Source organism: Misgurnus anguillicaudatus, chromosome 22 (genome assembly GCF_027580225.2).
Source record: "Misgurnus anguillicaudatus chromosome 22, ASM2758022v2, whole genome shotgun sequence".
Classification (NCBI taxonomy): Eukaryota; Metazoa; Chordata; class Actinopteri; order Cypriniformes; family Cobitidae; genus Misgurnus; species Misgurnus anguillicaudatus.
This window is the reverse complement of record NC_073358.2, coordinates 27,914,754-27,935,063: the sequence shown is the minus strand read 5'-3', so window position 1 is coordinate 27,935,063 and position 20,310 is coordinate 27,914,754. Positions and strand designations below refer to the sequence as shown.

The 20,310-nt window shown below is 37.8% G+C and overlaps 1 protein-coding gene across 6 annotated transcripts in view; it reads left to right on the top strand.

Moving 5' to 3' along the window:
• klhl13 (kelch-like family member 13) overlaps positions 1-20,310 on the top strand; it is a 71,451-nt gene that overhangs the window by 20,661 nt on the left and 30,480 nt on the right. For 2 of the 6 annotated variants that reach the window (XM_055199750.2, XM_055199749.2), the window contains exon 4: positions 13,029-13,100. The exons of 2 other annotated variants lie outside the window; for them this stretch is intronic. In XM_055199750.2, coding sequence (XP_055055725.1) covers positions 13,029-13,100 — 72 coding nt within the window. Of the gene's footprint in view, positions 1-2,350; positions 2,866-13,028; positions 13,101-20,310 lie in introns of those variants that run through there. 2 more of the 6 variants (XM_055199754.2, XM_055199751.2) reach the window with 2 other exon arrangements.

Sequence of the window (20,310 nt, the reverse complement as noted above, 5' to 3'; positions counted from 1 at the left end):
AGACTTCCATTGACTTCACTCTGTCTGATCAGTTCCACATGTAAGCATCACGCTGTTGCTTTACAAGGTGGTTCTCATACTCTCGGATGTGTGTTTTAAAGGAATAGTTCACCCAAAAATGAAAACTCTGTCATCATTTACTCAATCCCATGTCGTTACAAACCCGCATACATTTCTTTGTTCTGATAAACACAAATGAAGATATTTTGAGAAATGTTTGTAGCCAACCCCCCATTCACTTCCATAGTAGGAAAAAATAATACTATGGAAGTAAATGGGGTCTATGAACGATTTGGTTTTCAAAATATCTTCCTTTGTGTTCATCAGAACAAAGAAATTTATACAGGTTTGTAACAACATGCGAGTGAGTAAATGATGTCAGAATTTTCATTTTTTGGGTGAACTATCCCTTTAATGGATTGGTCAATTTTCTTAAAAAAAGAAAATGCTGATAATTTACTCACCACCATGTCATCCAAAATGTTGATGTCTTTTTTTGTTCAGTCGAGAAGAAATCTTGTTTTTTTAGGAAAACATTCCAGGATTTTTCTAATTTTAATGGACTTTAACTCTTTCGAGTATTCGTCGCCATTGACGAGTTATCTCGACAATCAAGAGAAAATGCTTCCCTGCCAATGACGAGTATTTCCGGCTTTCCGAAATACTGCTATTATCCACCAGGTGGCCCTTCCGCAACTTTTTAAACCCGGAAGTATTGACCTATAGGTGCTGCATGTCTGTGTCTGTTTTAAAGATCGCTCTGAATGGGATCTCTATGAAAAGTCCATCACAAAAATTGAATTATCTCTGCTTTTTGCTCAAAATGTGGTGTTTTTGCAGAAACCTACCCATATTCAAGAGCTGACTACAAAAGAACTACTGATGAAACGTTTTTTTTTTTTTTGAAAGCAGAGGGTCTGTTCTTTCATTTGGTATATTGTATTTTTATATGTTTAAAGAAGAACATTTTCTGGAAAGAGTTAATGGACCCAACACGTAACAGTTTTCATGCAGTTTAAAATTGCAGTTTCAACATAGTTTCAAAGGACTCTAAACGATCCCAAACAAGGCATAAGGGTCTTATGTAGCGAAACGATTGTTATTTTTTGACAAAAAAATAAAAATATGCACTTAAACCACATCTTCTCGTCTATCTCCGGTCATGTGATGCGCAAGCGCGACCTCACACAATACATCATCACGTCAAGAGGTAACAGAGGACGTATGCGAAAAAACTTTTATTTTTCTTGTCAAAAATGACAATCGTTTCGCTAGATAAGACCCTTATGCCACGTTTGGGATAGTTTAGAGTCCTTTGAAACTCTGTTGAAACTGCAATTTTAAACTGTTACGTGTTGGGGTCCATTAAAGTCCATTAAAATGAGAAAATTCCTGGAATGTTTTCCTCAAAAAACATAATTTCTTCTCCACCAACAAAGAAAGACATCAACATCCCGGACGACATGGTGTCGGGTCAATTATCTGGATTTTTTTAAGAAAATGGACTAATCCTTTAAGTGCTTGTAAGTTGCAGCACCTGACTTGTGCTATGAGGCTGGACAGAATTAACCTACTGATGCCCTTAGATGATCTTTCTATCTCTAATCTCAGTTTAAACGGGATCCATAACATTTAAACAGTTTTGAATATTACTGCTATTCACATGAACCTTTTTAGTTTCTGTCAAATGCCTGCCAAACCAGTTCTCTGACAGATCAAAACAGCATCTGTTTCTGACAACACAATCTCCAAATGTCTCCAAACTTGACATCATGTATGCTAACCACCTGTCTGGTATTTAATTTCCAGGTGAAATGATTTTAAATCACTATAATTGTACTAAACTGAATGTAATAGTAAATCCAACTTGAACTCTGTAGGCAGCAAGAAAGCAAATTTGTGCTCGTACACGGTGGACAGCAGCGAGGGCGTCGCGCGTGACGCTCTAAAATACATTTGCTTCCCAGACAGCAATTGAAATGGCATCTACATTGACAGCTTGTCCACACTTTTAACGTAGATGGACGTAATCGCATAAACGAATGCGATGTCTTTTGTTATCCTCTTTGACGGCAGCGGGTGAAGAGTCCCGCGGCTGAGTTTGTGCCCTGCTCGCGCCGTCTGGCTTGAGATGTTTTGCAAAGACTTGTCTCATATAATGGACATCATTGAAGAATTTATCCCCTTTGATGAAATAAAGCGATGTTTTTCACTGTTTAGTTGGTAAAAGCTCTCGGGCTATATTGCCAATTTCCCGCGCCTGTAGTCGTGTCGTATTTTACCTCAGGTCATTAAAGTCTTAGCTTTTGCTCGCTCTGCAGTCAGTCTGCATGCGAACAGGGTGGCACTATATTGCTGAGCACCCAGCGCACCGACCGCGCATGCCTCCTCTGCACTGACCGGACGCGACGGTGCTTATTTTTTCCTCCCCTCCCTCCCTCTTCCGTCCTCTCCATCATCATCCCTCTGCCTTTCTCAGGAGGTGATGCACCGCAACTCAGGCACATCAGCTTAGATCTCAGGCTTCTCTACGTTTTCCGCCAACATTTACGGGAAATTCAAACAAGGCTGTCTCAATTGGAGAAGAGCTGCGCTTTCTCAGACAGAGCTCCCTGTATCCTTCTCTTTACTCCTCTTCCTCCTCCCTGTTCTCGTGGAGGGCTGTCGGGGATGGAAGCGCGCGCTGGCCGCCTCTTCGTGGACTCGCGCTTCACGGTTATCATCTCTCGCGTATCTCCTGCATCTCTGTGGTGGTGACTGGAAAAAAATGCCGTTGAAATGGAAAAGCGGTTCGCCCGTTAGCTGGAAATTTCCCGTGCCCGTCCTAAAAACGTCCAGGTCTTCTCCACTTTCGCCAGCATATATGTAAGTACTTGTGATATTAATGTTTTTACGCGCACGTTAGTGATATGAGGGCGCGTGCGTTTATTTATTCACTAAGGATGCTGATGTGGTTTCGGGATCGGTGTCGCCTCCCCTCTTCCCGTTTCTCTGTAACCTGATTGTTAACGTTTAGAGAGCTTGTTTTATAGTTTAAATGTATGCTGTAGCTTCACTCGTGTTAAACTTTTAAATTTTTATAACCTTTAACGTGTTTACCGCCTGGTGTTGCACATGCACTGGGATGCAGGATTTTATGCACCCCATCCCCTCCTCTTTTATCCCCCTTCATGTGCCTTTTTTCTCCATTCTCCCTGTATCCGCTTGAAGGGTTTATGAGCGCTAGTATGGGCGAGATAACAGACAGTAACGCAGTCTTTTGTCCTGGCGTGTCGTGTGCCCTGGATTTATGCGCGTGTGTTGGGTGGGGGCACGTTGGGCTACCGGAGGATGCAGTGCTGATGCTGGATGATACACGATACATTACCGGTACAGCTTCCGCTCCTCTTGTTTCTTATTCCGGAACGAGCTCACCGTGCAAAAGCAGTGCGATTGGTTTCAGATGGCTTCAGATCTATTCAGACTACAAAATTAAATTTCATCTCGGGGCAGAGAGACAGCTCATCATAAGTGGATATGACTGATGTAAACAAATGTGCACTAGAACATAGGCATAAAAAAGTATTAGGTTTAGAAAACGCAAATATATGATATAAATGCACTTAGTGTGCCTGTCATTCCATGATATGATAATAATAATGCTGCATGTTATATCGCTTTTTTATTTTAACCAGTCTTTGATCAAATTTTGCTGATTATTGTAATCTTCATAAGTTTAAATCAAACTGTGACCAACTGCATGAGCAATTTGAGAATTAACTGTAAAGCAAAAGGGTTCAAGGCGCTTTCTCTCTTTCTAATCATAGGCTTCATTGGCATCATTCTTCTGAAAGTGGTTTTGCAAGGTCAGTTCTGAAGTCAGAGACATGGTCCAAGAAAATGCCCTGGGTGGCTTTATTGTTGTGTTACTAATTTCTTTCTCCTTTCTTTCTTGCTTTATGGCACTCTAGTCGTAACTGTGTCATGTGTATACAGTCCCTGTAAATTTCCCCTTGGGGATCAATAAAGAATTGTGTCTCTGTATCATTCTGTATTTAAGGTTTGGGGTTGTGGATTACAGTGTTGGGTTCCCGACCCTGCTGCAGCCTCTCCCAGAGAAACCTTGCCCAAAAATAACAAAGTGTATTTTTACTCCTTTAACTGCGTGTTGTGTGTATGATTACAGGGTGAGCTGTGGCTTCTGTATTTCTCAATGGAAGATGGGGATACAAATCTTTCTTTATATTATTATTATTATTATGATGATGATGATGACTTGATAGAAGATATGATGATAGAAAGAAGAAGGTTTATAGAAGGTTTAAGTGGTATTCTGCCTGTAGTTGGGGTTAACATGTGATTTAAGAAAGGTGAAACTAGTTAAATTGTGCATATGTGTACTCCCGAAGTGTTACTTCACCTCCTAAATATACCCGGTGAAGATTTCACGTTCAGTTGAGTGGGAGAGAAGTGTCCATCACAGGAAATTGCAACAAATTTACAGACATATTAAAGGACAAGTTCGGTATTTTACACTTCAAGCCCTGTTTTCAGATTGTTTATGATGAAATAGAACGGTTTTGACTAAAATTTGATGCTGGCTCGAGTATTTTCAGGTGTTTGTTGTATCACCTCCCACCTCTACAATGGGTGCACTGGAACAATCCTTCCTAAAATGCATAAACTTTCGTTTACAAAGATGTGAAACTCACCGAGTGGTCAGAGGTGTTCACTGATATGCTCACACAAAAATCGCTGCAAAAGATGCTTTCCAACAGGTTTTATTGTAGTTTTTGTCCAACTCCATTGACTTGTATTAGATGTGCTGTGAGGTACGGTATTACTCCGCGCCGGGAACGTTGTTTGTATTCTTGCAATTGGCAAAGGTGGATTATTGTATAGTGGATACACTTTGTAAACGAAAATTTAATGCATTTTAGGAAGGATTGTTCCAGTGCACCTATGCAGCCATTGTAGAGGTGGGGGTAATACAATAAACACCCGAAAATTGTTGCGCCAGCATCATATGTCCAAATTTCATTCAAAACCGTTCTATTTCAACATAAACAATCTGAAAACAGGGCTTTTAGTGTAAAATACCAAACTTGTCCTTTAAAGTAACAAGGAAGAACGTTGTTATATTGTAAATTTAAGGATCAGCATTATCTTAAGAGTAATAAGAAGTGACACTTGGAGAGATTTTGTGACGTGAAGGACGAGTGTGTGTGTGCGTGTGTTCATGTGTGTTTGACTTGACCAGGTAAAGTCTTTTGGCAGATCTTAAGTCCTGCTCATCTGCTGCTGAAGGGACCTTGGCCTTGTTTCACATCATGCTTTCACAAAGTACAACCTGCAGTCCTCATCTATTTTATACATTTATTTTGTATGTATGTCATCCAGGAAATTCAATGTGTGTTCGTTTTACTGCCAGCACTTGTCTAATGTGCTTTTGTCTCCTGTGAAGACAACATCAAATCCCCAAAATGTCAGAAAGAACAGACAGTAGGTCGTCCTCTTTGCATTCACCTTTCGTATCAGATTCCTGTTTTAGCTTTTCTTCTATACCTTGTGATCTCACATGAAAGGAAGGGATATGTCACTCTTGCACTGCAGATTGAAGAAATGCTTTTGTATTCATCTTTTTTTTTTTTTTTTTTTGAACACCAACTCCCATTCAATCTTTTTGGAGGAGGACACTCTAACGTGCTTTGCAGATATGTCAGTGACTGTTTCGGTCCATCATTGCCTTGGTCTTTTGTTGCTTTTGTTAAGTAAATTGACAATAAAATTAGTAATAAAAGGCAGGCTTTAGAGAGAGAGGCATCTGTGAGAAAAGAGGGATCTTTAGATAGACGTAGGGATCCTGTGATACAGTATGTTTTTACGATTCCTTAGTATAGGTATGCATTACGGTGTTCATACACTCTAAAAAATATTGGGATGTTTTTAACCCAGGGCTGGGTAACTATTGGACAGAACACATTTCTGGGTTAAAATGACCCAAATAATGGGTTGGTTAAACCCAACTGCTGGGTTGTTTTAACATGGTTGATTGGCAATAGCCCAGCGGTTGGGTGGAAGCGGCCCATTGTTTGGGTCATTTAGACCCATAGATGTGTTCTGTCCAATAGTTACCCCCAAAACAACCCAATATTTTTTAGAGTGTAGTATTGCGGTATAGTGCTAGAATGAATCTTTTATTTGTTTGGAGTAGAAAAGACTTTCAAAGGATATTGTTGTCATATTAAAGTTCTGTAACAAGGCTGAAAACAATCCACAATTGATTTATATGTATTGGCATTACAATCCCTAGGCAAGTAGTTTAAACTTTTAATGTGTAAAATATACGGTATAAGGACATTCTGTATAACAGCCCATTTTGGGACATGTCTTTTATGAATTCACTTACATAATCCACTTTAAATGCTTGATATCTGTTTGTGGTTGTGGTCTATATTGAGTAATAATAGACTGGGTCAAGTTCCAGAGTGTATTTATTACAAACAGCCTGTAACAGCCCCTCTGCAACGAGTATGTGAGCAGGGTCTAAAATTAACTTTTGGCCGTACATACCAGTGATGGTTTAAATTAAGAAAACTTGCCATGAAAGTATTTTTAATTAAATATTGTTTTAATTATGCATTTTTGTTCTAACAATAGAGTTATTGAGCAGCAGTTTTCTTGGCTGATAAAATATATATTTGCGGGGAAAATAAAGTTAAGGGCCCTGCATGCATTGTTGGAGTTTCAAATAAAGTCACCAGCCAACTGGCAAGTAACTAGTTTTATTTATTTGCCAATTATTAATTTGGTGAGTGTTAATTGGGGACCCTCCATGTGAATGTGTGATATAATTAAATGAATTGGATTATATTGAATAAGTCTGTGCTGCATTAATTCATTTGCTCCGTCAATCATTCTCTTGAAGCATGTTTCAAGAGGACGATTTAATGTTTCTTTTCTTACGTAAGTTTTACTTGCACATCTCTGGTGCTGCCTCTGATCATCATCTCCAAAAAAAAAATGAAACCAATGTGACACACACAAACACACACATTCTGGTTTCCATGTTTTGTGGGGACATTCTTAGACGTAATGCATTTTATTCTGTACAAACTGTATATTCTATTCCCCTTACCTACCCCATTCCCTAACCCCAACCATCACAGAAAACTTTCTTGTACCTTAGATTTTCAATAAACATCATCTTGTTTGATTTATAAGCTTGTTTCCTCATGGGGACATCAAAATGTCCCCACAAGGTCACAAAAACACTGGTATTCCTATCGTCCCCACAACGTGATAATTACCAGGTACACACACACACACCTTTTGATTTTTTTTTTTTTGCTAATTTCATTTATAAATAATAATATTTTTTTTACTTTTTATTGTTTTCCTGCTACAGTATCTACTTTTATAGATATTTTTGTGGATACATTTCTGGGAGGGGGCAGCAAGACAATGACGACGTCTAAGTATGCGCCACACCGAAGCAGTTTTGTTATTTGTTATAACACGGCAACAAATACGAAGTTACTTTTCAATGCAGCCTTAGACAGTGTTCTAAGTAGCTTTGAACGCAAAAAAGAGCAACTTTTGGCATTAAACAATTTCATATCCAAGAAAGAGTTTTATAGGACCAACCTGCTAGGCATCGTCGTTGACGAAGTACAATTAATTTATAAATGGTAAGTGGTATTTAATATATCATATTATCATTATGCCTGTACTGTGGTTGTCACAGTGCCACTAAGTTGTGTTGCTTTTCAATACAATATACAGCTACCGGTTTAGTTGCATAGCTTTCAGCTGTGTGCACACGAACCGATAAAAGTTGTTTACGTTTGAATTGATGTCGCTCTACATACGTCATCTGGTATTATTGAAACGATTGGCTATGAGCTACGTACAGACGCATTTGATAGACATTCATAGCACCCAATAAACGGCTCTGGGCATTCGTAAACCACGCCTCAAATACGAGAAAATTAGCATATGGTTCCCAGACCATGTCTCATTCTCTGAGACTGGTCTGCAGGCTAACACAAAGTCGTAGTTCACTGACAAGCTGGGCCTTATCGCACACACATCACAGGCGATACGTCCATGATAATTAATGCGAAATTGTCCCGATTGTCAGTGAACTACTTTATTGTGCAGCCCTTATGTGTGCATATATAATTATTTTCTGTTTATTTACTTAGCAAACATGATTTAATAGGTATGCTATGTAAATAAAGCCATAATCACTTTGTAAGAAGTATGCTATCCCACGAGAATATAAATGGATATTAAAGAAATGTAATTACCTACATTTAGTTACTGATATATTTGTTTAGACAGCAAGCAAAAATCAGAAAAACTCTGAATAGCAAAAAAAAATATTTTTGAAAGTGATGCACACCACATAAATATATAGTGTGAATAAATAATAGCAAACATTATGGATTTGTACAATGAAGGATTGTAAACAGAAGAATACTGTTTTTATTTGTTTCATGGGATTTGAGTATTAATTAGCATGAAATCTTTTGACATTTTTGGGCTGTTATTTGTATACAGTAAGGCTAATGTATTTCCTCTCCTTTTACTTTTGCTTAATCTCTGTCATATACTTAGAATCTGTGTGAATAGGGAAAAATCTGTGCCGTTTGTTTATTTCATAAGGCAGTAATATTTTAAATTTACACTATTTACAACCTGCAGTCACTCCCTCACGTAAACTCGCACACAAATTGAATACATAATGAATTCTGATGGTAAAACGGATGCAGATCTTTGGCAGCAGATGGCTTATGTTCATCTCCCTCCATGTGTGATAAAAAATGAAATGTAGTTCCTTTGAACCCAATTTAAGGTCGGAACGATTTATAAAGGCAGCAGCTGGACATCCCTGAGGGGTCACATGATAACAAATAAAAACAGCATAACATCGGCTCCATTGTTGATCCTTTCGTGGTTAACAGACGCCATCCCGCAAATGAAATGTTAAACAGCAAATCTTTTAATGGAGATATGACAGTAAATCAATTGTGGGTCATCTTGTAGGATGTGTTTGAATGTTCAGAGAGCTGTCCTTTAGTACAGAGCGTATTCTCTGATGTTCCGCTTTAATTAGTATTATATAATCATGTATTTGTGACCCTGTCTGTGAAATCCAGGCTAATGTCTCTTGATGTAATTATGAGATTAGGAGCATCAAAGTTTGATTTCACTTATTGATTTAACTTAAATTTTAGTCGTTGCCCTTACTCAGGCAATATTAAAGATGTAAAGATGATGTTTTCTGGATAAATCACAAAAAATGTCTAGCTGGGTTTTCATAGAGGGTCACGTTTAAATCAATAAAAGACATGCCACTATTCAGTTAGATAACTGATGGTGCTTGTTTTTTTAACACTAATTGAAAGCAAGGGCTTACATAACCGTATGGAAGTGGAAAGTCTTCACCATTACACACACACTTCAATAAGAACAATTGCATTGAGCACTGTAGGTTCCCATTCTTAAGGGGTCTTTATGTAGTGTATAGTGTAGTACTAGTTGAATAGTTTCATGAAATACATGAACATATGTCTGTCTGCAATGATCAGATATTAGTTGTTTATTTGTATGACATTTGTGCTGAACAGTGCTATTAAGCCTCTGTTTATACAGTTTAAGACATGTGTCTTCAACAGGGGGTCCGGGGACCCTTTGGGGTCTGTGGCGGTATTACAGGGGGTCCTCAAAATACTGTTTAAATGCAAAATAATATTTTTGGACAAATTAAAGTCAAACAAAAATGGATTAATATACTGATAACAAAACAAAAAACTTAAAATGAAAAGCAACGTACCCACAATATAATATATTCAGTAAAATGTAATGTAGTATGCCAAAAATTATAATTTTAGTCTTTTTGTAACATCAGTGTAATAACAAAGTATGTATTATAAATAATAATAAATACAGTCCTAATTTGATATATGTTCTGGGGGCCCCTGCTTTTCATCTCTATCCATTAGCATATTGCCAGTTGTATAAATGTTTGGTAAAATGTGGTATTAGAAGAGTAAAACTGGCTGCTTTACACTTACGGTCATACACTCACCTAAAGGATTCTTAGCAACACCATACTAATACTGTGCTTGACCGCCTTTCGCCTTCAGAACTGCCTTAATTCTACGTGGCATTGATTCAACAAGGTACTGAAAGCATTTTTTTAGAAATGTTGGCCCATATTGATAGAATAGCATCTTGCAGTTGAGGGAGATTTGTGGGATGCACATTCAGGGCACGAAGCTCCCGTTCCACCACATCCCAAAGATGCTCTATTGGGTTGAGATAGTTTGGGGGCCATTTTAGTACAGTGAACTCATTGTCATGTTCAAGTAACCAATTTGAAATTATTCGAGCTTTGTGACATGGTGCATTATCCTGCTGGAAGTAGCCATCAGAGGATGGGTACATGGTGGTCATAAGGGGATGGACATGGTCAGAAACAATGCTCAGGTAGGCCGTGGCATTTAAACAATGCCCAATTGGCACTAAGGGGCCTAAAGTGTGCCAAGAAAACATCCCCCACACCATTACACCACCACCACCAGGCTGCAGTGGTAACAAGGCATGATGGATCCATGTTCTCATTCTGTTTACGTCAAATTCTGACTCTACCATCTGAATGTCTCAACAGACATCAAGACTCATCAGACCAGGCTACATTTTTCCAGTTTTCAACTGTACAATTTTGGTGAGCTTGTGCAAATTGTAGCCTCTTTTTCCTATTTGTAATGGAGATGAGTGGTACCCTGTGGGGTCTTCTTCTGTTGTAGCCCATCCGCCTCAAGGTTGTGCATGTTGTGGCTTCACAAATGCTTTGCTGCATACCTTGGTTGGTCTATCAGCTTGAATCAGTCAGCCCATTCTCCTCTGATCTCTAGCTTCAAAAAGGCATTTTCGCCCACAGGACTGCCACATACTTTTCACTTTTCACAACATTCTTTGTAAACCCCAGAAATGGTTGTGCGTGAAAATCCCAGTAACTGAGCAGATTGTGAAATACTCAGACCGGCCAGTCTGGCACCAATAACCATGCCGCACTCAAAATTGCTTAAATCACCTTTCTTTCCCATTCTGACATTCAGTTTGGAGTTCAGGAGATTGTCTTGACCAGGAACACACCCCTAAATGCATTGAAGCAACTGCCATGTGATTGGTTGATTAGATAATTGCATTAATGAGAAATTGACCAGGTGTTCCTAATAATCCTTTAGGTGAAAGTATATCTGCACTTACTTTTGTGTGATATTACTAGTCTGTTACAACCTACAGACTAGCATCATACTGCATCATCCTAATACATCCTATATGAGCACATCAGAGTCAGCTATCCCTATCATGTGTCATCTCCCTTTCAATCGACACTCAACTGTGCTCATTATACGGGGGATAAATCCACGCAAGCATGTGTCACTAAGCGCCAGTCGCCATGTGAGTCACATACACCCTGGCAGAAAATCTGAGGATTTGTGAGGAATTTCAATCTGCATTAAAACAATAATAATGAACCCCACATTTCTTCCCACAAATTACACGCTCCTACGTGTAATCTCGCACCAGCTACGCACACACTCCCACACCGAGAAGACAAAAGAGTGAGCAGTGCATTATTCATGTCGTTTTATTTCAGCTGATGAAAATAATTACTAGATGGATAAAATGTGTTTATTCATGTAGAAAAGTAGTCCCACCTCAACAAGACAATCTAGAGAACTTTTGCTTCTAAACAATGCTTGTTGCTATTGTAAATCCATTACTGTAAACAGATTTGTGTTACCAAATGTGGGGTGAGTTGAAATTATATTGTATGGTAGTTGACAGCATGACACAGATGTTGATTAAGCTTAATATGTATGTAACCAAAAGCATTATTTGAACCCTTTCCCTTATTCAGTCACAAGACAACAGTTTAAAACCTCTATGTCTTACATCTGCAGTTTTCTAGTAATACGTATATACGCTTTCTCCCTCAAGCTTTTTGTCCTAGATTTAAAGTCGTCCTTCACCACAACGTCTTTTCACGAAGAACATTCTAGGGAGGGCAAAGCAGAATGCTGGTTATATTTAGCTGCAAAAACGCACTTTATGATATCAAACCAGTAATCTCTTACCTCACCCATTTGTTAATGTTTGATGTATCATCATTATCAGAAAAACCTTGTCTGTATAATGCTCTCTGAGGAAGTAAGTGAACTGATTGTCAGAGATATGATCTGAATTAGGAGAGAAGACAGCAGAAGTGTGTGCAAGTTTGTGTGAGTGTGTGTTTGTGTGAGTATTTGTGTGTGTGTGAGCTCAAAGTCTAATTAACAGGCAGTGATCTGGTTCAAGAGAGTTGAAAAGGATGGTGGTTAATCAAAGCTGAACATGTTGAGGTCCATGTCCATCTGTGTGTGTGTGTGTGTGTGTGTGTGTGTGTGTGTGTGTGTGTGTGTGGCAACCCAGCTGTTCTCCTGTCTTGTTTATTGGTGTCCTTTCATAATGGCGAATTATTAAAGAGTGTTATTAATGCTAATGCTCTTTTGCTTGAAGAGCATTACTCTCACACAATCATTCTGTGTGATGATCTGCCTTCATTTATTTGCGCGTAATTGTGTCCCATCACTGAACATCAGTATTTCTGTGTGACATTTCTTTGTGATGGTTAGTGTGAGTGTTGCGTATCAGTAACAGTGAGTTGTTTGGTGTTTGGATCATTAAACCCATCTTTGTATAGTGGGTGACAGTTGTGAGTCTCATGTCAAGTTTTAATCAAGTCGACCCTTGAGATTCAGTTTTCCCATCACAACGATAATCTTCCAAATTATCTCATTAATTTAGAGGCTCCACAAAACGAAACTGCTTAATGAATGAATACCCGTGTGATCTCTTTCTTTCTGTCCTGTTTTTCATGAAGTGATTTGATTGACACATGTCACGCGTGTGTCTGTTTTTTCGCGTGTTTGTATGTGTTATCTCAGCTGGCGTGTGTTTAGTGATTCTGTATCTCTCGTTGTTTTTGGCAGCCACCAGCATTCGTTTGTGGTGTGGACCACCCACTCTCTGCTCGCTGCATCTCCAACTTATCACCTGACAGGGTAATGCACCAATCAGCTGCCTGTGCTTGTGTCATCATGTGACTGTCAGTTTAGTCCCCTCATTTTTACTATAGATACCTCTTAAGGTCTGGTAGTGATCCTTGACAAGTCTCCTTTCCACCGAACCTCAGTATTATTATTGAAGTCGCCTGGTTTTATTTATGGTCATGTTATTTTGATGCTTATGTCACAGTGCATTACATATGATTCTGTACATATAATTTCACAACATTAATGTACTGAATATATACACTATTTAACATTTGAAGAGGATCTAAAAATTTCACCAAAAAACAGGAATTGTAAAAACTTTTATTAAAGGTTTTGATCCACCTCAAATGTTGACTAGTGTATATATATATATTCATAAGTAAAGCACAATACTGTACTGTTTGTTTTGGTTTTGTTTAGTTTTGTTCTCTTGTACCTTGAGGTTATGTTACAGCAGTCAATGATTGATCCTCAAACCCTCTCAGTGTTCTCTTGGCATTCATCCAGGGCAGTGGGTCACTTTGTAAACCCATAGAGACTGGTTGGATATCACTGTTATAGCCATAAAAGTTGATGCTGCAAGAGAAAGTCTCAGAGTCGTGAAATAGATGTTATTGTGCTCTGTTGACCTGATTTTATTTGAGTTTATTTGAAGTCATGTATACACGATGTGCTCAACAAATCTATACGTCCATCCTTGCTTTGCCTTTTAAGTAACCTAAGTGCTTTAATTTGCATATTATTCATTTATAAGGCTGGGTAAAAATATTGATTCTCAGATTGAAAAAAATATATATAAACATATAATTCAGGATCTATGCTTTACAGGTCTTGGGGGCGGTCACCTTATATATATATATATATATATATATATATATATATATATATATATATATATATATATATATATATATATATATATATATATATATATATATATATATATATATATATATATATATATATATAATTTATATATTATATATAGGGCTGGGATAAACGATTATTTTTTAAACGATTAATCTAGCGATTCTTTTTTCGATGCATCGATTAATCTAACGATTCATTTTATCAGTCCGATTCGACTTCGATTCGATTCGAATATCGATTATCTCCCCATTAATTAACTAATAGCAATTTATACATGTTGATTTACATATCTGAATGTAAACATTTCAATATATGTTGATTGCTCTTGAAATTTAAAAATAAAATAAGACTATACAAGTGCAAAATAATGCATTCTTAGTCAGAGGTAGCATTTCATAAAGCGTTTGCAGCTCATTCTGTGCTGTTTAGTAACAGTATAAAAATCTCAAGTTCAAATGACTTTATTTTGCATGCATTTATGAGCAAAACCTCTTCAATGTGCCTTTTGATGGTCACACAGTCTAATTTTTATAACTTGATTTGTTACATTGTTTTCGTGCTGTTCTAGTCCATGTAATGACAGATATAAACACAATTAAACTTAAGAAGCACATACATTATTAAATCTCTTTCTCTTAAGTTTATTAAGATAGATGAGGACTCATTTACTGCTGTACAGAGAGTGAATGAAAACGCAGTCTTCTGGCAACAGTGTGTTTTTACATATTTCATTGCTTTTTGTTAAATTGCTCTGTTTAAAACACACTTGGCATCACATTCATGATTTTATGGTAAAATGACACTCTTTCGCGTCAATCCACGAGCATTTAAACCATAAACAAAGCACTTTCACTTTAAATGAGCTTGAGCAGCGCAGCAGAACCCACGCAGAAACGATTGCAGCACTGTTGCTACAGAACCGCGAGCTCGCGCTCCTCATGCGGCAGGGTGCATGCTTGTTAACATGGGCGCTGAAAAAACATGCGCCGCTTTCGCACTGCTCACACTTGCTGTGAAGCCGGCGTGGACTGGAGCCACTCGCGTTGCTACTACTCAACGGCGCCGTCTTTTTGGGTCTGACGAATCGACGCGCATATTTTGCGTCGACGTATTTTTTGCGTCGACGTCGTCGATTACGTCGACGCGTTGTCCCAGCCCTAATTATATATTAATATGACAAAAAATGTAAAAATCGTTTTTATATATAAGAGAATAGCAGAACTATAACAATATAGTTGATAATGAAGAACCTCTGCTATGGGTCCATAACATAAAATTACCCCAGTTATCCAACGCTCATGCAGTTGCTGTGAAATTCACTACGTAATCTTTTTTCCTACCACATTAACTATGCCAAAAGGTAAGATATTAGACAATGTTGTATTATACACAAACTTCTAGATTCGCTGTTTAGAAATACGTGAAACTCTGCGTGTTGTGGACATCTGTTACAGCATATTTACATATTCAGTGACATTAGGGATGCACGATATATCGGCCGACATATCGTTATCGGCCGATAACTGCTTATTTTTAATATTATCGGTTATCGGTCTGATAGCAAAATTAGGCCGATAAATGATGGATTATTTTGGTTTGTTGAACCACTTCACTTGCTCATTGCTGGCCATGTGAAGTTTTGATTGATGTTTTCTGTGACATAGCACGAAGATGACACGTGTTGCGGGCTTAAGAAGAGTATACTAGTCTAGCGCAAAGACAAGATGTCCGCGGTCTGGGAGTTTTTCATTGTGAAGATAATATGAATATATATTGGCCTATATATATATATATATATATATATATCGGTTATCGGCCCCCAAATATAAAGAGTAATCGGTTATCGGTATCGGCCAAAATTTCCATATCGGTGCATCCCTAAGTGACATGTAAACAATTGCAAAAGTTTTATTACAAGAAATATGTAATATTAGAGGCAAGTGATTTGCGCGAGTGAATAAGCATATAGTTATCATTATCATCCGGTGATGAGTGCACAAATACAGTTATCGCTATAGTTAACGCTATAGATGGGTTGCAAGTTTACAAACATTACAGTGTGCGCGTGCATCCAGGAGGCAGAAAGCCCGCTTGGTGAGCTGATCCGCTACTGCAACAACCTTAATTATTGAAGCGTTCTTTATTGTTTGTATATAAATAAAATTTGATTTTAGTTGGATCTGTTTTTCTGTCTTTATTTTTGCAGTGTTAATGTGATACATGTATGAATTATAATGTTAGGCTAGTAACGTAATAGTCGCATCTACTGGTATGTTAACATCAGGCACCCAGCACTGACTCTGTTGGTACTATTTTCCACGCAACAACTCTTGGCATTTTGACTTACAGACACCACTACTAGCATACAACACAATGCACTTCTTTCTGCCTCTCGGTTGCGCGCGCAACCAGTTAATGATGTCGCCGTGCAACCTGTCTATAGATATCGTTATAATGTGAACGGCCCTTTAAAGTGACAACACAGCAAATAAATTCCATGTCTGCAAAACTAAAATGTTTTATGAAATATTGATTACCAATCAAAATTGTTCTGAATCAAAATCAATTCAAATCTAAATGCCAGATTGGTTGCAAACCCAGCCCTATTCATTTAGCAGATTGTAACTGTTGTATCCTAAGCAACTTAAACATGAATAAAGCATTTGTCAGTAGGTCTTTGTTGATTTTTCATCTTATTTATCTGCAAAATGTTCTTTTTTTTTTAGCAAATTTCTCTTGACAAAAAGATCACGTTTGGTCTTATCAGAATCTAGGCCTACTAGATGCTGTCTGACAAAGCATAACCGAGATTGCATTTGAGGTTTCTCTTTGTCTTTTTTAGTTGCATTTGTCACTTTCCTTAAGTATAAATCTATGATTGGTTAAGCACCCATGAAAGACAATTGTTGTATTCACAGCCTCTCCAATCTCAGCTACTAATGTTTAACTCCTTCAGATTTGTCATTAGTCTCTTGGTGGCCTTCCTCTCTCAACAGTCGTCGTCTTGCACAGCACAGATGGTCTGCTCGTTGTAGATTTACAGCTGTGCAATACTCCTTCCATTTCTTGTCAATGTAACAGCACTCGAAGGTACATTCAGTGACTTGAAAATCTTTGCGTATCTGTCCCCTGCCTTCTTCTTTTCAATTACATTGTCGCCGAGCCGCTTGGAGGACTTTTTCATCCGAGTTTATGTTTAGCCACATAATAGTAACTCAACAGAAGCTGAATCTGCATGTGTATTTGTATTACAATCAGTTGGCTTTAGGATCCAGATTGAAGAAGATATTTTAAAATGTCCAAGTTTGTGTTTGTCTGTGCATGTGAATTATTAATGTGGCTGAATTGATGCTGTGTTGACTACCATTTTAGAAGGTCAGTGGTTGGGTGATTGCAAAAACAAATTCAGATGCATTTTCTGGCAGTGTTGTCATTGAATAATGGCTTGTTAGTTAGGAACAGTCCCTCTCGGACAACCAAATTAGGCTGAGCTTTAGTTGCTGTGTGGATGCTGTGGTAGGAATGTAAGTTTATTTTTTATTTATAGATTTCTATAGAACTTAATGTAGAGAGAGAGAAGAGCTGTTTTAACTCTCACACATTGTTTTATGTTATGTAAATTAACACATTATGTGTCATTTGGTGTTTATTTTGTGTTCAAATAAATAAAAGGGACAACACAAGATGTGTTAAAACAACACAAAATGTGCTGTTCCAATAAGAATAATACATTAAGGGCTCTATTATACACCACAACGCAAGTGTCTTTAGCTAGCTTCAACCCGGCGCAATGATAATTTTCACGTTTCGCGCCACGTTGTTTAAATAGCAAATGCATTTGCGTTCTGGTCTGAAAACGAGGTGTGTTCAGGCGCGTTGCTATTTTGATGCAACTAAAATAGACTACACCATTGACCAACAAAAACCTAGTCTAAAGTCAATGGCGCAATATGTTTTTGTTATTTAAAGAGCGCGTCAGTAATATGCGCCTATAAACGGGATGACAATGCGGGTTTGCTTATCACATACATGGATGCGCAGCAGCACAAAAACGCTTTTAAATATGGAAAATTAAAGGATTAAAATGTAAAACATTATTATTGAGTCTCTTGGACATAAATGAGGACCGATTATGAGATGGTGCTTCACCTGTAGCCTTGTAAGTAGCCTAAATAAAGGCTTGGTTTAAACAAATGCATCTATTGTTAAATGTTTTGCTACCTTGTGAATTTATTGTATATGATGACTTTGTGTCTGTGGATATGGTGAGATGAGAAACATTTTTAAGTAATGCTTTAAAAAAAGGCATGGCGCTGTCTGAGTGCTGAAGGCTCTCCGCACATTTGTAAATTCTTTGTGTTGTTTGTTACAAATAAAGTATTTTTAGAGTACAAACTGGTCATTGCATATTTGCAAATTATTTAATGAGATTACAATGATTATGTAGGATATCAATACATTTATAGCAATTAAAAGCCTGCAATTTTTACTTCTATGAATGAAAGAAAACGTCTTTTAAAGGTTGTAATACAAAAAAAATCTATTTCAATAAAAATGAAAACAACACAATTTTTAAACATTATTCTTAAACTGGTGGTCTTCTTTTTCCGCTTAGTTTTTTAGTTTACAAATTCTGCTTTCTAAATAGGGTTTAGGCATGGCGCAACTGGCTTTTAAAGGGGATGAGAGCTGAGACTTAAATTGGTTTATTGCATGTTACGCCCAAAACACACCCATTACTCATTAGGAGAATAGAAACAACCATTTTAGGCCGTGCGCTTGGCACATAAACCATTTTTCCGTCGTTAAAGTAAGTAGGACACACCCGTTTAGACCGTGCATTTTAGACAATGTGCTTATATCATTAAAATAGGGCCCTATATGTGTTGTCCTTAACTAAACACAAATGTGTTGTTTTAACACAACCGTTTTAATAGTGCAGTGATGGCTGTTTTTGTGTAAACTTTGACTGTTTGTTCTTTTACTATTAGACATGGGAAGGGCTAAATATTATTTACCCTATGACTGGTCTGTGTAACATTGTGCTCAACCTGAACTTTTTATCATGCATGTGTAGTATGTTTTTTTTTTTTTTTGCGGTATTAAAGAGGGTTTGTATGGTGTACTTAAATCAGATTTCCAGATTCAGTATTGCATCTTTGCAGTTTAGCATATTTAATGTCTACACTCTGTTCTTCAGTGGATGTCATGTACCCGCAACCAACTAAGCCATCATGCTTTGTGGAATATAAGAATATTATAGAGATTATTTGACAAAAATAGCTTCATCTGAATAAGTAAATAAATATGCCAGGATCAATTTCAGCCTGCTTTCAGTCAAGTTTGTAGCTTTTTGCTACAAGATTGCTGCTATTCCAGATATTCTCACTTACATCCACAAACCATAGGTTGTCTATAGACGGTTTCATCAGCAACAACATAAACAAATGACTTTTGGCAGATTTACGCCATGAATCAATAACAACCGAGTCCTTCTACAATAGATTATTGCTGATAAGATACCTTAGTTCAAATCATAGCTAAAGCGTATCAACATACTGCACTGAGATAACGTTACTGTGTAAAATTAATGTATACGATGTTAGCTACAGATCCTTGAATTCTTGCTTGGCTGCCGAACCTCTCTTCCCACAGCAGTGATCCATGCTCACCTTCTCTCCTCGTCTTTAGGAAATCTAAAAATAGTTTTTATTTTCAACAAGGTATTTGTTCCAGAGGTCAGTTTAGCAACTAGCCAGACTGATATACAAGTAGGGGTGGGCGATAAACCAGTAGAAATTTGTCAACCGGTAGAGATTTTGTACTATCGTCTCTATCGAGGTTACGCGCCCAAGTCATGCTCCTATGCGCGTGGTCAAGGAAACGTAACGTTTGTACATGTATTTAAGCACAGCTGTTTTAAAACAAATTATTATAAGGCATTAAAACACAAACAAAGATCTGTTGTTTTTGTTTCAATGCCTTATAATAACAATAGTTATTACAATAGAACTATATTTTATGGCGTAATAGCACTTTTGGGAGTACTTTGACTCGCCTGAAAAGTCCGCTCCCCTTCTCACTCTCATAATGGGAGAGGGAGGGTGTTACTGCGCCGAGTCGAAGCACTCCCAAAAGTGCCACCACGCCACAAAATACAGTTCCTCTGTTAAATCCGCTTTGAAAAGCGCTACGTTTTATTTTGTACCACCAAACTTGCTCGTATAACTACTCGTCTTGGATAGGAAAAACGTTGATGTGTTTGGTCACTTCTGGCTTTGTCTCTGGATGGTGCAGTTGAATGAGTGGGGCTGGGCTGGATGCTATCGAGGCGTCGCAGCGTGCTCCG